This window comes from Octopus sinensis, linkage group LG15 (assembly GCF_006345805.1).
Source record: "Octopus sinensis linkage group LG15, ASM634580v1, whole genome shotgun sequence".
Lineage (NCBI taxonomy): Eukaryota > Metazoa > Mollusca > Cephalopoda > Octopoda > Octopodidae > Octopus > Octopus sinensis.
Genome location: NC_043011.1, coordinates 41,761,992 through 41,780,394, shown reverse-complemented (window position 1 = coordinate 41,780,394; position 18,403 = coordinate 41,761,992). Strand labels below are relative to the sequence as shown.

Here is an 18,403-nt window from a genome sequence, read left to right as displayed (position 1 = left end):
TGTCCACTTTTCATGCCAGCATGGGTTAGATGGTTTGACTGGAACTGGTAAGCTGGAGAGCTGCACCAAGTTTCAGTCTGATTTGGCATGACTTCTATGGCTACAAGAACTGGTAAGTAAAGTGAGATCGCGGCCGTAGCCAATGCCAGTGTTGCATAACCAGCCCGTTTAAAAGTACCCTTGAATCGTCGGGTGATATGAAGTGTTTGAGAAGACCTGTTGAGTCAAGTGAAATTAAAATCGTAGTAGTTGCCAGTGTCACCTGACTGGCACCTGTGCTGGTAGCACATAATAAGCACCTTTCAAATGTGGGTTGATGTTAGTGCCACCTGACTGGCCCACCCCCATGCCAGTGGCATGTAGAAAGCCCCATGCGAATGTGGCCCCTAACTGGCTCCCATACCAGAGGCATGTAAAAAGCACCATCTGAACGTGGTCGATGCCAGTGCTCCCTGACTGGCTCACCCCCATGCCGGTGGCATATAAAAAGCACCATCCGAATGTGGTTGATGCCAGTGCTACATGAATGGCTCCCATGCTGGTGGCATGTAAAAAGCACCCACTAAACTCTTAGAGTGATTGGTGTTAGGAAGGGCACCAAGCTGCAGAAACACTGCCAGATAAGATTGGAGCCTGGTGCAGCCTCCTGGCCTGTCAGTCCTCGGTCAAATCGTCCAACCCATGCCAGCATGGAAGGTGGATGCTTAAACAATGATGATGAGAGATATATATATATATGTCCACACACACACACACACACACACAGAGGCATATATACAAATGCCTGTATAGGTATTTATTAAAATTGAAACTACCAATTCTCAGGACTCTGACTTCCAAGGTTCTGCTCTTGAAACAAAATTTGAGGAATGAAACATATGACAAAAACATATGACAAAAACAAAGAGAAAGCATTTGATTGGATAAATGTGGACGAATAATATTGAATAAAAATAAATCTGATTTGATGCATTTAGACAAAAATGGAAATCACCAAACTGAAATAACAAATAATAAATAAAACTAGATACAATGGTATAATTGCATCATTAATTGTGGCTATCCCAGGTCAGAGAGAAAACATTAAATACTACAGAATATCATGAAATTAACAAATGTAAGGAATTAGAGAAAAAAAAAAGAGAATAATGGAGAATTATATAGTGAGGAGAAATAAGAATAATAAAGTTCTAAAACAAGACTAGAACTCACTCTCCGTTCATAATGTCATGGAAAAACAATTGCATGGGGTGGTGGTGAGGAGATGGGGGGGAGAGTGAGTGAGTGAGTGAGAAAGGTTGGAGTGAGCCCCAAACTCTGTGGTGAAATAAACTTTAGCCATAGGCTGTGTCTATAAACTCCTCCCTTACCCGCCAAAAAAGAAATAAAAATAAAAATAGTGTGGTTGTGTGGTAAGGAGTTTGCTTCCCAACCACATGGCTCCAGGTTCAGTCCCACTGTGTGGCACTGTGACACTGTGACACTTTGGGTAAATGTTTTCTATTATAGCATCAAGCTGATCAAAGCCTTGGTATCGTACACATATATATATACATACACACATGCCATGTAAAAGCACCCAGTACACTCTGTAAAGTGGTTGGTGCTAGGAAGGGTATCCAGCCATAAAAACCATGCCAAAACACATTCAGAAGTACAGCATGGGCTCCCACCTGGCCAGCTCCTGTCAAACCATCCAACCCATGCCAGCATAGAAGAAGGATGCTAAACGATGATGATGATTTTTCATGTATATATATATATATCATCATCATCATCGTTTAACGTCAGCTTTCCATGCTAGCATGGGTTGGACGATTTTGACTGAGGGCTGGCGAACCAGATGGCTGCACCAGACTCCAATCTTGATCTGGTAGAGATTCTACAGCTGGATGCCCTTTCTAAAACCAACCACTCCGAGAGTGTAGTGAGTGCATTTTACGTGCCACCGGCACCGGGCCAGTCAGGCGGTACTGGCAATGACCTCGCTCGAATCTTTTTACACATGCCACTGGCACAGGTGCCAGTAAGGCGATGTTGATAATGATCACGCTCGAATGGTGCCCTTTTACGTGCCATCGGCACAGAAACCAGTTTATTTATGTGTGGTTTTGTGTTTGTGTCTGCCCTCCCCCACCTGACAAGCATAACTTAGTGGTTCATCAAAAAAGATTGATAGAATAAGTAGCAGGCTTTAAAAGCAAATTAAGTACTGCTATTGTTTTGTTCAACTAAAATTCAAGGCGTTGCTCCAGCATGACCGCAGTCTAATGACTGAAATAGTAAAAGATAAAAGATAGGGATTTTAAGTCATTTTAGGGGCTTAGTTCTTAGCGGAATGAACTCCTTAGAGTTGACTTCTTGACACGCTCTGGAAGTGTGTCCCCTAATGCCTGAAGACATTAGGGGATATTACATGTTCACCAGAACAATCTCTTGACAAGTCAGTGTGAGATGGTGTGAGAAAAGAGAGAGAAAGAGCAAAAATCCCATTAATTTCCAAGAATTAATTAGGCAAGTGAACGAATATGAATGGCACCAGTTTCTCAAGTGTTCCGTCACGACTACAACAGTTTCCTCTGGAAAATAGGCAGATCTATTAATAAGTCTGTGATAAACAGCAGAGAAACGTGCGATGCCAAAGAAAACATTCGACGCAGTGTGAAGCCATGAAGTTTTCTCTTGTATTGTTGCCATCATTCACAGAATCCAGACAGAACTTCCTGTTCTGTCTTCAACCTCTCCTCTCACCTCCACTCACCACTTCCTCTTAATCAGTTTGGTCGACACTGAAATATTACTTCACCCCCCTCACCCCCTTTAATAAGCCTATGCATGTCACCTTCGTGACATTTATCCATAATATTTATAAACTTCCATTTGTCGATTCTTCTCCATCATTCAAGTCCATATTCCATGTGCTTGTCTCCTCTCTCTCTCCACCACCATTTATTGATCCTGTATTTTGCACCTAAACATGGATTAACTGCAGCTGGACGAGTCAGTCAGCCAGCAGCCAACCTGAGATCCAATCATAGCCACAGCATTGACATACCTGAGTAACAAGTTATTACCTGTGTGGCACCTTGGGCAAGTGTCTTCTACTATTGCCTTAGGCCGACTAAAGACTTGCGAGTGGATTTGGTAGACAGAAACTGAAAGAAGCCCATTGTATGTATGTATATATATACACTCACGGAGTGGTTGGCGTTAGGAAGGGCATCCAGCTGTAGAAACACTGCCAGATCTGACTGGCCTGGTGCAGCCTTTGGGCTTCCCAAACCCCAGTTGAACCATCCAACCCATGCTAGCATGGAAAGCAGACGTTAAACGATGATGATGATGATGATGATATGTATGTATGTATATTTGTGTGTCTGTTTGTCTCCCCATCATTGCTTGACAACCAATGTTGGTGTGTTTACATCCCCCTAACTTAGTGGTTTGGCAAAAGAGACATATAGAATAAGTACTACGTTTACAAAGAATAAGTCTTGGGGTCAATTTGTTTGACTAGAAGATGATGCACCAGCATGGCTGAAACAAGTAAAAAGGAAGTCAATATTGTTTCAAGGATTGGTTACCCACTTCCCAACAGTCCCCAGTGAATGGCATGCCTGGCTCTCATAGGGTTACTTGTTTATGGCTGAGGAGCTAGAACACTGTGAAATGAAGCGTTATGCTCAAGACCACAATGCCCTACCCAGTCTTGGAATTGAAACCATGGCATTGCAATCGAGAGTACAATCCCCAAGCCAGTAGGCCATGGGACCTTCTTTAAGTTCATCCAGGTAGCCAATTGGCAGGTGTGGAGAACAGAATGCTTTTGTAGTATTTGTTCTGACCCTCTGTGCACTGAGTTCAAACACAACTAACTTCAACTTTGCTTTCCATCCTTTTGGGGTTTGACAAAAGCAATGGTGTTGCAACAGAGGAACTGCGGGAGGGTTTGGTGCCTTGTGGCGTCTATTGAGGATCTTTGCATTCTAACAGTAACACCTCAATGATGCTGGTGCCAAGTTGTGCAGGGCCCAAGTCGGCAGCCTTTCTCTTGGGTAAACATCAGTGGCATGGAGAGAGATTTGAGCAACTGCTAGAAATAGCCAAATCTACCTCAAATCAGCCACTACTGACATAAAGAAATGAAGGACATACTGGATATGGTAGTCCCAATTATACAGAGACAGGATGGTCATGGCTTATCTTTTACTTGTTTCAGTCATTAGACTGTGGCCATGCTGGGGCACTGCCTTGAAGAATTTTAGTCAAACAAATCAACCCCAGTAGTTATTTTTTTGAAAACCTGGTACTTATTCTATCAGGCTCTTTTGCCGAACCACTAAGTTACAGTGATGCAAACATACTAACACCAGTTGTCGAGCAGTGGTGGTGGACAAACACAGACACAAAGATACACACACATAGATCGTCATCATCATAGATAGATACACACACACACACACACACACATATATGCACATAGTTGAGCACATAAGTGCAAATCAAGGTAGAAAAAAATAGTACTCAAATACCAAAGGTAGAGTAATATATTTTTTATTAAAACTTCAAAATTATCACAGAACTGTTACTCAGAGTTTCATGTTCCCATTTGTCGAGCAGTTGTGATGAAAACTATTTTCATCACAATTGTCTGATGAACGGGATAAATTTATGATAAATTTGTACTTTTAATAAAAAGTGTATATATATATATATACACACACACACATACATACAATGGGCATCTTTCAGTTTCCATCTACCAAATCCAGTTACAAGGCTTTGATTGACCTGAGGCTATAGTAGAAAGCACATGTCCAAGATGCCATGCAGTGGGACTGAACCTGGAGCCAAGTGGTTGGGAAACAAATTTATTTACATTTGACGGATATTTGTCCTCATCTTGTTTGTTGTTAACACAACGTTTCGGCTGATATACCCTCCAGCCTTCATCAAGTGTCTTGGGGAAAATTTGAACCTGGGTTCTCATTCCTAAGGTATTTTTCAGAATCTTGAGGTTAGTAGCCCATGCTCTTAACCACTACGCCATATGCCCGTGGGCAATTATGGAGTGAATTTTAGGGCTTATAAATCTCATATTTTCATATCCTTCCTTAATACTGGTTCCCATATGCTACTCATATCTGCACTCGGTCTGCTTAGAAGGTTGTTGTTTCCTAGGATGTGTACTGCTTCTTAAGGAAGGATAAGAAACTACTAGATTTATGAGCCCTAAAATTCACTCCATAATTGCCCATGGGCATATAGCATAGTGGTTAAGAGTGCGGGCTTCTAACCCCAAGATTCTGAGTTTGATTCCAAGCAGTGAGGAGGAGGAGGAGGAGGAGAAGACATCGAAAAATATCTTAGGAATGAGAACCCAGGTTCGAAATTTCCCCAAGACACCTGATGAAGGCTGGAGGGTATATCAGCCAAAATGTTGTGTTAACAAACAAGATGAGGGAAAATATCCGTCGAATGTAAATAATGTTTATTATATGCTTGAATATTTACAGCTTATCCAGAATAAATGCATAACTTGTGTGCTATTTGCCAAGGAAATAGGAAATTGTAAAGACATTTCAAAGTGTGAACTAATCATAGAGGGGTCAGGACAAAGGAGGAGATAAGCACAAAAGAATGGTAAAATTTTATAAATGATTGATTGATGGAAGTAGTTGACACACTTTGCATCACCATCTTCATATTTTGGCAAAGTATTCTTTGGTTTTTCTCCTCAAAGAGGTCCCAACAACTGTTAAAAACTTAAGGAATTAACAAAATTTGGTAATGCTAAGAATTTGAAACAAACATTTTCAAAATATTTACAGAACCATTTGTTTTATTTTTCTGCTTTATTTTACCATTTTTTTGCTCTTTTTGGCAATATGAAGTAGTAAGTAATAATAATAACAATGTGTAGGTCTTATGTATATATAAGTAGTGGATACGCGGCCAAGTGGTTAGGGTATTTGGCTTATGATCATAAGGCTGTGAGTTCGATATCCAGTAGTGAACTGTATCTTTATTTCACATTGTTCCAATCCATTCAGCAGGTAAAACTAAGTCATACCTGTAATTCAAAGGGGCCAGCCTTCTCGCATTCTATGTCACACTGAATCTCTCCAAGAACTGTGTTATGGGGATGCATGTTTGTGGAATACTCAGCCACTTGCACATTAAATTCACAAGCAAGATCTTTTCGGTTTGAACGGCAGTTTTTTCTAGCGGTGTCATGAAATTGTCACCCATAATTATGACCCTAGTATCGATCTATTGCATTTCAATCTGTTTTAGGGTTAGGGTTAATTAGGGTTAGGGTTAGGGGTGGGGGGAAGGGTATCTTTTTTTCTTCACAAATGTAAATAAACCCAATATGTTTCTTAAACGAGGGACATATTCATATGGCACAGAATGTTTTTTACCTCAATAGACATCATTGATTAGTTGAAATTGCAGAAATTGAAGAAAAAAACAACAAATATCTTACAAACTGTAGAATTTTCTCAATAAAGCCAAGAGAAAAAGATGTTTTATAAACACATTCTACCAGTATACGAAGTTTAAAAGTGTTTAGTTACGTGGAAATTATTTTTAAAAACTGCCGTTCAAACCGAAAAGATCCCACAAGCTGGTTATTCCATTGATTGGATCAAAATGAACCCTCGCCACCATAACCAACGGAGTGCCAGTTGTATGTTTTTATATACAAACCATAGAGGGAGGCCTCTACATGGTGGCTTGACCTGGAAGTAATAGTAGTTAAATCTCCCTCAAATAATAATAATAATATTTAGTATGTTCCATGCTTCAGCAACTGTGAGCATGCAAAAAAAAAAAAAGAAATATTTCTGAAAATCATAGGCACTGCACCGTTTTTGATTTTATAAGCATGACATGTAAAAGCAAGAATCAAAAATGAAATACTTTCAAATACATTGAAAGTATTTGTTCCAGGTTCCAGCCTAGATTAATCCTAAAAATAATCTCGTTTATATCTGCTGTCACATGCTATGTATGGATGAGGAGAGAAAAAAAAAAACAAAATATATTTAGGGAATGGGTAGTGGGTGGGGAGAAAATGATTTTTGTTTTGGTTTTGTTGATTTTTAAAATTTAGTTTATTGATCTTTAATAAATGAAGTCAAATTAACTTAGCTGGGTTCCAACGTAGATTTAATGTAATGGTCAGAATGTGAGAATAGAGGAATGATTAAAGAAACACAAAAGTAGAAAAGAATGAGTGATTAAGTGAATGAATCAAAGACAAAAAGCAGAGTGAGATATGAGAGAGAGGGGGAGGAAAAAGAGAGAGGGAGAGGGGAGAGAGAACCATACTAGCATGGAAGGAAATCGTTAAACGATGATGATGATAGAAACTAGATTGACAGAATAATAGAAGGGAAGAGAAAGAGAGAAAGAAAGAATAAAAAAGTAAAAAATGCTGTGAGAAACAAAAGCCTTTCAGATGCCTAATAGATGGGAGAAGGAGGGGGAGAAAAAAAAGAAGAGGAAGAGAATAACGAAGAAGACAACAATGATGACAAAGATGAAAATGAAGAAGAGGAAGAGGAAGAGGAGAAGAAGAAGAAGAAGAAGAAGAAGAGAAGAAGAAGGAGAAGAGGAAGAACAAGAAGGAGAAGAAGAAGAAGATAGAAAAGAAGAAGAAAGTAGTTTGTTGCTGGTTATTGAAAGACTTGACGAAATATTAATAGAATCCGTCAACTCGTACCAATTTTCATCTCAGATAAAGAGATGATGTGGAATAGTTTCACAGCTTCTTACTGACAGAAGAAAGTGGAAAAAGATAAGAATATTTTACAAGAATTTAAAAAAAAAAAAAAAAAAAGAAACCCCTCAAAAGCAATACTAAAAATACTAAACAAAAAAAAACATTAAGCAAAAACATATCTTCTGTTACAGAGACAACAGAGAATGTTGGAATTTGGTAAATTATAAAGTGGCGGCGGATATGATTACAATATAATTTCATATTAAAATTGAAGTATAAAATGTTCTTGGGCTAAATATATAACAAGAAAAATAAAAAAGGAAGAAAGAGATGAAAAAAACACACCAAATACTGCTTTTTTTTTTTAGTTTTAATATATTTTTTAAACTTTGAAGCTAGAAAATTCAAAATGTCTGAGGAATGGAATAGAATGGCATAGGGAAAAAAATACCTTCAACTTCTGAAAGGTTAAATAAACTCTACAAGAGATATTTAATAACAAAGAAAATTCTTCATTCAACATCACATCTATTATAGTACATTAGACATACATATAGTACATAAAACATATATGCACACACACACACACACACACACACACACACACACATAAAAGCACATGACCTAGTGGTTGGGGTGTTGCATTCATGATCACTAGATCGAAGGTTCGATTTGAAGACTGTGTTGTGTTCTTGAGCAAAAAACTTTATTTCACATTGCCCCAGTCCACTCAGCTGTAAATAGGTGACCATCCTGTGATGGACAGGCCTTCCGGTCAGGGTGAACATAGTGGTGTGCTCACCTATCCAGTGGCGTGGCATCATTCAAAAGCTACAAGTTTGGTCAGTCACATGATCACATAATTATATACATATATTGTAACATAGTGTGTGTGTTGTGTGTGTGTGTGTATATATGTGGAGGCGCAATGGCCCAGTGGTTAGGGCAGTGGACTCATGGTCAGAGGATCACGGCTTCGATTCCCAGTCCGGGCGTTGTGAGTGTTTCTTGAGTGAAAACACCTAAAGCTTCATGAGGCGCTGGCAGGGGGGTGGGGGTGGTGATCCCTGCTTTACTCTTTTGCCACAACTTTCTCTCAATCTTTCTTCTGTTGGCCTGCTTGCTTAGCCAGTGGGGTGGCATCATTTGAAGGCTAAAACAATGCAAAGCGCATTGTGACTGGCAATGTGTAGCAACATCTGATAGCCTGGTCGGTCATGGTAATATATATACATATATATATATATATATATATAATATATATATATATATATATATATATATATATATATATATATATATGTGTGTGTGTGTGTATATATGTATAGTTAATTTGAGGAGGTTATATCCTCATTAGGGATTAAATAACCCAAGGTATTCCAAATGCTTAGAAATTCTGATCAACTAGGTGATAAGACTGAAACATATATGTAGGTTCCTTTATTTATTTAATTTTTTTTTTTTTGAGCTTTACAATTTGTAATCAATTTATTTCTACTGCTATATATTGTCACTGCTGTTGTTATCATTACCATGTTAGTTTTTGTTTTATTTTGCAGCCATGGATTGAACACAGCATGTTTTCACTCGCTGCAGTCCTTTGTCATCTCATGAGATCAACTCTCAAAATTTCTTTCCATGCTTTCCTTTTCCTCAGGTTTCTTCTATATACGAGGGTCAGTCAAAAAGTAATGCCATTTTGTTTAGGACAGGTATAATTACCAACACAGGGACATGTATCATACATCAAAATGAAGCTGGTCCTCTGTGGATCACATCCCCTACTTCTCAACATAGTCACCGTTTCTCTCAATATCGATGTTCCACCTTTGAATGAGAGCATGTATCCCTACCCTGTAAAATTCTGTTGACTGTTCTTTGAGCCACTTCTTCACTACCTACAAACTCACTAGATTTAGTGCCTTCAGACTATCATCTCTTCGGCGCCACAAAAGAGGGTTTGAGAGGCAAATATTATTCCAGTGACGAGGAAATGAAAACTGTAGTGAAGAAGTGGATCAAAGAACAGTCAACAAAATTTTACAGAGCAGGGATACATGCTCTCATTCGAAGGTGGAACATTGCTATTGAGAGAAATGGTGACTACGTTGAGGAGTAGGGATGTGATCCACAGAGGACCAGCTTCATTTTGATGTATGATACATGTTCCTGTGTTGGTAATTATACCTGTCCTAAACAAAATAGGATTACTTTTTGACTAACCCTCATATCTATACCCTACACACACACACACACACACAATTCTATTTTCCCACAGCAGTACCTATATCCAATTGTTGGATCCTCAGTTTCTGATAGCCAAAATGGATGTAAGCCAATGAAGGTAATTACATAACTGCTGTCCCTTTATCTTACTTTCTTATCCCTCAGCACAATACCCCACTCAATTGAAGGTTCTTATCATGAGGGTACTTGGTGACCTCACCAGTGCTGGTGCTACAAGAAAGCACTCATTGCACACTGTGAAATGGTTGGCATTAGGTAGGACACCAAGCTGTAGAAACCATGCCAAAGCAGATTATGTTGCCTGGTGCGGTTCTCAGATTTACCAACTGTCCAACCCATGCCAGCATGGAAAATGGATGTTAGACCATGATGATCTCACGCACACACACACACACACACACGTCCAGTTAGTTGTTAAAATAGATGTACTATGTGATTAGACAAATAACGAAGCTGTTATTGAAACAGTCCAACAAGCTCTAAATACACACTAAGTACTTCTACAGTTGAGTCAGGAACATTGCGTGCAGAAAACTTTTATAATCCTGGAAGTGTTGAGTTCAAACCTAAGAGGAAACAACAAGAAAATTAATTTGGCTTCATGGCTGTACAAGACAGATAGTCCAGTGGATGTTTCAGAGAATTGAATTAGCTGTTCATCAGTCAAGAGTTTGGATTCACCTTGGGTACTTCACTGCGTTTTGGGACAAAACATTAGATTCTCTATTACCTCAATTCTTCTGTCAGGAATAAATACCAAATCTTGTAGAAATCTTTGTTTGCTGTGTAACAGACAGGCATTCAATCAAGACAAAATTTATCTCACATGCACCTTATACCAAAAAGCTGGAGCTAAGCAGTGGCCCCTTAAAATCCCTTTTAGGAGGTTTTTTTTTTTTAAAGGGGTTTGTATTTACACATACATTTCAGCTTAAAAGCAGGTCAAGCAAGGTTTCAACATTCACATGCATTTCCTGGCGCTAACTATTTTCATTCATTAAGAAGCTTTACCAAGAAAAATGCAAAAATTTGCAAACTTAAGAGGAACAATTCCAAACTAAAGCAATGAAAATTTTCAGAAACCAAAAAATTCATATTTAATTCTAAGGGAATAATAAGTTTAATTATTTTTTAAAAAAAGCATTTTATAATAAATAATTGAATAAATAAAATAGCCATCCAGCTATCATAATGTATATACACTGTTGATGGGGCATATGCTGCAGTATTTTGTCCTGTGGTAACATCTGTTATGGATGTGCTGTGTTTAAAACACAATAAATATTAGTGAGAAGGTACATGGCTCAGTGGTTAAGGGATTCAGCTCATAATCGTAAGGGCAAGAGTTCAATTTCCGGTGGCACGTTGCATCCTTCAGTAAGACACTTTATTTCATGTTCCTCCAGCTGGCTAAAATGAGTTGTACATGTAAATCAAAGGATCAGCCTTGTTACATTCTGTGTCACACAGAATTTCCCTGAGAACTACGTTAAGGGTACGTGTGTCTGTGGAGTGCTCAGCCACTTGCACATCAATTTCACAAGCTGGCTATTCTGCTGAGCAAATCAACTGGAACACTCATTGTAAACTGGTACAAGATGATATTAATGGTGTTTCTAACACACCATAACAGATGTTATCTCAGGACAAAAGCCATAGTAAATGGCCTATCAGTGGTGTATATACATTGAGTATTTTACATAGATGGCTGTTTTAATTTAATACTGCCTCAGATGCATATACCAACTAGACAAAAAACAAATTTTGATATTTTCATCTGAATTTAAAAAGAAACTAAATCCTAACAACAACAACAACAAAAATTAAACAAATCAAGAGATTTCAGCCATTAAAAAAATTGTTTTTAAACAAATACTATTCTAGTTTATCTAATAATATTATTTAGATAAATTCAAATATTTTCTAATAATATAGAGGAAAAATCAAAATTTTGTTCTGTTATTAAAACAGAAACTAAAACAAATGTTAAATTAGTTTGAAGAACACAAGAGAAATTGCTCAGCTTTGCCAGAACATTCTAAATGAATCCACAGGGACTGCAACTTACCTCAATTTCCTGCAGAAGTCAGAGAAAAACCCCAACGAAGAAAACAAAAAGAAAAAAAAAAACAAAGGAAGAATTTGAAAATGTTTGCCAAAAAAATTGGTGTAAACAGATGGTCAAACAGACATATGTATATACAAATACAAAGATAAAGGAGAGGGTGTCTGAATATATACACACATTCATGCATACTTACATATACATACATACACACAAGCACACACAAACATATGCACACATGTTAATATTTGTGTGTGTGTGTGTATATATATATATATATATATATACACACACACACTAGCTCACCATGTTCTGTCAATAATGACGGCAATTGTAGTATTTTATATATAAATAAGGTACATAATAATAACACTTTGACATACTTCCCTTGTCAACGCACACACATATACTCACACAGAGTTGAAACGCTGATTTTTCTTCACCCCTTCCTTCTTTATTCATCTATCATCCCTTCCTTTCCCTCATTGCCATTACTTTCTTTCACTCCCTCTCAGTTAGGGCTATTACTCTCACTACTTCTCCTTCACTGAATTACTATTTTCTCTCCTCTGCATCTGGCGTGATTCTGGACAAATATATATATATATTGAGTGGATATATATATATATATATATATATATATATATATATATATACACACACAAATATATAAAAACACAATGCTCATTATTATATTAGGATATATATATATATACACACACACATACATTTTTACATGTAATTATATATGTAAACACATACACATATATATATATGTACACGCACACACATGTAAATATGTGTTGTGCACGCACACACATTTATTTATATATATATATATATCTTAATTGCCTGTGTTTATATTGTCATTTAACTTTACTATTAAAGCTCATACCATCATTTCGTATAGATAAGTGGGTGGATGCTGATCCAAACTAATTTGGCCATCATCCATGACAAGACAAAGAATCTTCATACACTATCACCAAATCTATTTGGAATAACATTAAGCCAGATGTCATCTCGAAATGACGGCATAAGATTAATGTTATAATTACAACATAGATACCCATATACCAAACTCTACATGCTAGCTTGTAAATATGTTTGATCTATTTGCATAATCTTTGAATACCATGTCTGTATGTATGTACACACACACATTCCTTTTCCTGAGCGCCTATTAATAATAATACTGTAATTGTTCCATTGTTGTTGTTTTTTTGTTTCCCGTTTGGATTAAAATTATATATATATATATATATATATATATATATATATATATATATATATATAAATGTATGTATGCATGTATGTATAAATATATATGTATTACACACACACAAAGAGTGTCCAGAAAGTCCCGCTCAATTTAGCTAAAATTTGATGAATCAATCAGTAAAATATAAAGTGAGTTAAAATTATTCAATTCAATTTTGATTAGGCATAAAGATTTACAGCCAACCATTATTCATGAGTAAGTATGCCTTAGTGGTATGTACCATGCTTTCACTCATTGTTTGAGGCACCTGTGTGATTGCAAGCAGGCTCCCCCACCCTTGACTCAGCAAAACATTGACAAAGTGACAACTGGAGAGAAAGAAAGAGATAGAGAGCAGAGAAGGGGGGATGTACCAGTGTTCAGCTTGTATCCATTTGCAGCTGAGCAGACTGGAAGAAAGAGCATTGCTCAAGGACACAGCGGGCCAATGAGTCTAGGAATTGAATCTACAACTTTATAATCATGAGTTGAACATCCCTAACCATGAGGCCATATGCCTTCACTGACCAGGCATTATAATACTAAGTGGTTTCAAATTTTGGCACAAGGCCAGCAATTTCAGGGGAGGGGCTAAGTCAATTACTTTGATCCTAGTGTGTAACTGGTACTTATTTTATCGACCCTGAAAGGCAAAGTCGACCCTGGTGGCATTTGAACCCAGAACGTAAATATGGATGAAACGCTGCTAAGCATTTTGCCAGCTTGCTGCCTTCATTGTAATATTCATATTAATACAATCATGATGACCATTTTAATGTCCACATTTCCATGGGTCAGATTGAATTTGATGTTTCAGGTCTTTCTATGCCCTTCCTATCACCAACTCCCACCCATTCGGTAGCGAGGTAAGATTTCCTCATGGTCAAACATGATTCCATGTAAGATTGCAAATGAAGAATACCGCTTGTATGACAGTGACACTCGTTTACAACTCTCATATACTGTCAAGACAAAGGGACACAAATACACACATTTACAACAGGCTTCTTCCAGTTTCCATCTACCATATGCACTCACAATGCTTTGGTATTCCTGGGACTATAGTACTTGCCCAGGGTGCCATGTGATGGAACTAAACTCAAAACCATATGAGTGGGAAGTGATCTTGTAAAAAACCAAAAATAATAATGTTCTAAATTTAATGAGTTATAATTTAGTTGATGAATTAATTAAACTATTCCAATTTCTTTTCTGGTAACGATTTCCTATTTATTTAAAAGTATAATTAGTCCAAATTAAAATGATTGAATAATTACTACTGATCGGTCACAAATTTTTACTAAAACTGAGCAAAACTTCCTGGATAACTTGTATGTATGTATGTATGCATGCATGCAAGCATATATGTGTGTTTATCATCATGTATGTACTTTGGTATGTATGTATATTGAGTATATAAAAGATCAAAGTTTTATTGTTTTTAGTTTAAAATATCAGAAACTGAAATTTTAGATGTTTTGTAAAACCTTAATTAGTTGAAGAAAAGCAATCATATAGAAGAGAAATTTTAAAATGTGAAGATTGAAATTTCAACAGTAAATTATATAAACACATGAAAAAAAGCATTTGGAAATTAGAATTTGAACAGATAAAACAAATTTCAAAAATTTCTTAATTTGTGGAAACATCTAAATTAAATCGGATTGAAATTTCAAATGAGAAAAGTTCTGAAGAATGACCAATTGGATCTGATGGTAGATATTAAAAAGAATGTCTTCCAGACCAGATATTTGGGGTGCATTCTAAAGATATGGTGGCAAAATTACACAAAGAGTGATGTGGTGGTTGAAAGAGCAGGGATGGAAAGGATGAGTAGACAATAATGGAAAAGGAAGTGGAAGTATACTGGCCACATATCCTAAGGAAAGATCTCAATGGCAACTGTATGACAGCCATGACATGAGTCTTTGAAGAGGAGGAAGCATGAAAGACTCAAGAACATCTGGAGAAGAACTGTCAAAAAAAAGAGAGAGGCAGGCTGGTGGATGAAGAACAGGGAGCCAGGTACAAAACACAGCCATTGATAGGACAACATGGAGAGAGAGAGAGGGAGAGAGAGAGAGAGAGTGGAAGCCTTATGTGTCACCTGCACAAAGTGAAAAGGTAGATAGATTATTGAAGAACTGATTTTTTTTAGTAATATGAAAAAAGATAAAAGACCTAAGAAAATAGTACCAAAAAACAATCAAAAATATTCATCAAAAAATTTTAAAAAAAGGAAGAATTTTCGAAGAAAACAGGCAAGAGAACTGTAAAAGATTTAGAAAGAAGAGGTAACTGTTTATAGTCACTCTGATTGCTATTTCAAAATTTTTCCTTTCTGTTTTACAGCTAATACCATTTCTTATTTCCCATCCATCTTCTCTGCCCATTATTGCTAGTCCTCTGGCCCCTCCTCTGTAGGGTCCTATCAGATGCAAATGTCATTACACTTTCCTGCTCATTCTTGGTCTATGCCTAGGTTTCCCACTGGTTGGTTCAACTTGAAGGATTTCCCTAGCAAATTCTTTCCTGTGACATTCTAATCATGTCTGCAGTACCAGAGCTGTGGCATCATGGAATACAGCAGAATTAGATATTCTAAAAAATCTACTGATTTCATCATTTCACTATTTTCCTTTTACTCTTCAGCATCTTAGGTTGTCGAAACCCTAAGTAAGTCCTCCTTCAGTCGACCAATACTCAAACATATTCTAGTGATGACCTTACTAGTTTTCATCTAGCCATAATATACAGGGGTTGGACAAAATAATGGAAACACCTAGTATCATCATTTTGAAATATCTATAAAACCATCAAAAGCTTGTTTATTTTTATGTTTTTTGATTTATTATTAGTGTTGCTTAATATGTTTTGCTAAAATTGCTGTTTCTTTTCAGATATCATCAGAAAAATGTAATTAAAATTCATTAAAATGATAGATCTATCGAACTTTCAGAGGTCAAATTGTTGGTACTCGTATGACAGGTGCTAGCATAATGAAAACAGCCAAAATGTTTGGTGTATCAAGAAGTACTGTCTCAAAAGTAATGACAGCCTTTGAAAAAGAGGGAAAAACCTCCTTGTCAAAACAAAACTCCAGAAGAAAACCAAAACTTTCAGATAGGGGCTGTTGGACTCTTACATGAATTGTTAGAAAGGATCACAAAAGCACAGCTCCCAAAATTACTGCAGAGCTTAATGACCACCCCGAAAACCCAGTTTCCACAAAAACTGTTTGCCAGGAGCTACACAAAACCAGATTTCATGAGAGGGCTGCAATCAGAAAACCATTACTTTCAACAAATGTTGCAAAGCGTTCAGCCTAGAGCAGTGGAAGAATGTTATTTTCTTGGATGAGTCATCCATTATCTTATTTCCAACCACCAGCCGAGTATATGTGTGGAGACAGCCAAAAGAAGCATTTGACTCAGACTGCCTTCTTCCAACTGTTAAACATGGAGGAGGATCTGTGATGATCGGGAGGGGGGGGGGGCTATATTTTGGAAATCCACCGGCCCAATGGTTTCCCTTCATGGCAGAATTAATAGCAAAGACTATTAAACCATTTTTATCTGATCAAATTCATCCTATGGTTACGGAACTGTTTCCAAAGGGAAACTCAAACTTTCAGGATGATAATGCACCAATTCACACAGCTAAAATTGTTACTGAATGGTATGAGGAACATTCTAGTGAAGTTGAACATCTTATCTGGCCACCACAGTCCCCAGATCTCAATATTATTGAACATTTATGGTGCATTTAGAAAAACAAGTAAGAAGTCGATATCCTCCACCATCATCACTACAAGAACTGGAGACTGTTTTAGCTGAAGAATGGACAAAAATTCCTTTGGAAACAATTCAAACTTTGTACAAGTCCATACCTCGTAGAATTCAAGCTGTAATTACTGCCAAAGGCAGTCCTATCCCATATTAAAATAAATTTGTTTGAAATTTTAAGGTGTTTCCATTATTTTTTCCAACCCCTGTATCTAGGATGACATCAACTAAATGTCCTTCCATTTTTTTTAAGGTAGCAGGATGATGTTTGAAGGAAATTTGGTTGCAATTTCTAGCATGCCTCTGACCGCATAAAGGCTCTCTTGTTAATTTGTTGCTGTTTAACCCCAGTTTGACGCTGATCCAGCAGATTTATGATTAAAGATACCCAGTGGTATTATCATCCAGTCTTTTTCTCTTTCCAGACATCATGCACCTAGCATTCTTATCGACTTTTATTACGGTTGTGGTTTATCCCCAGGTGTTAATCTGGTTTCCTTCAAATTTCATCCTACCTTCTTACAAATGGGCCAATATACATGACTCAGTCCTCAATACATTATACCAGAAAACAAGATGGGATGGTCATGGCTGGACTGCCAGCTGAACCATGAACCTTTACTGCCATTATTATCATCCACCTCTACCTCCTCCTCCTCACCACTGCCGCTGCTGCCACCACCACCACCAACCTTATTATTATTATTATTATTATTATTATTATGATCAACAACAGAATGGCTATTTATTCTTCATATTCTACATATGCTCCTGTTCCTTTTTATATCTATCCAAAATGACCAATGATTTAATCTCCAATCAAAGAATATTTACAAATATGTAAATAAAACAAGGCCAAGTTAAAAGAGAAAAAAAAAAAAAACTATACAATCAACCATTTTCTTTTTTGCTGTTTTATATTATTTTATTTTTTTTATTATATTTGCTTTCTGTTTCTGGCTGGTGATTCTGTTTGGAAAAAAAAAAGCCATCAAATGATAAACATATCTCTCCACTGAATACGACATCGATCATCATTGCATCGTTTTGCTGTAGGAAAAAAAACAAAACACAAGACACACAATTTCATTTCGATTATGTTTTTCTTAATAGACATCTGGTTTTGCTTTGTTTTTTCAACGTGTTTGTGCATTGTTTTTTTAAGAGCCAGAGATTGAAACACAATATAACAGCAGTAACTAGCCATCTATCCATCCATCCATCCATCCATTCCTTCTGCCCACTATTCCTGGGAAGTTTGTGAGGGTAGAGTCCTCAGGCCCCTATCAGAAGCAACCATCTTTGCCCTTTCT

At 37.0% G+C, this 18,403-nt stretch overlaps 1 protein-coding gene across 21 annotated transcripts in view; it reads right to left on the bottom strand.

The window, feature by feature from the left end:
- LOC115219718 (guanine nucleotide exchange factor DBS) overlaps positions 1-18,403 on the bottom strand; it is a 387,397-nt gene that overhangs the window by 164,268 nt on the left and 204,726 nt on the right. For 20 of the 21 annotated variants that reach the window (XR_005002229.1, XR_005002230.1, XR_005002231.1 and 17 more), the window contains one exon: positions 12,048-12,056. The exons of the other annotated variant lie outside the window; for it this stretch is intronic. Coding sequence is in view for 17 of the 20 variants with exons in the window: in XM_036509664.1 (XP_036365557.1) it covers positions 12,048-12,056 (9 nt within the window). In the remaining 3 variants the exon portion in view is untranslated. The remainder of the gene's footprint in view (positions 1-12,047; positions 12,057-18,403) is intronic. 21 annotated transcript variants of the gene reach the window in all.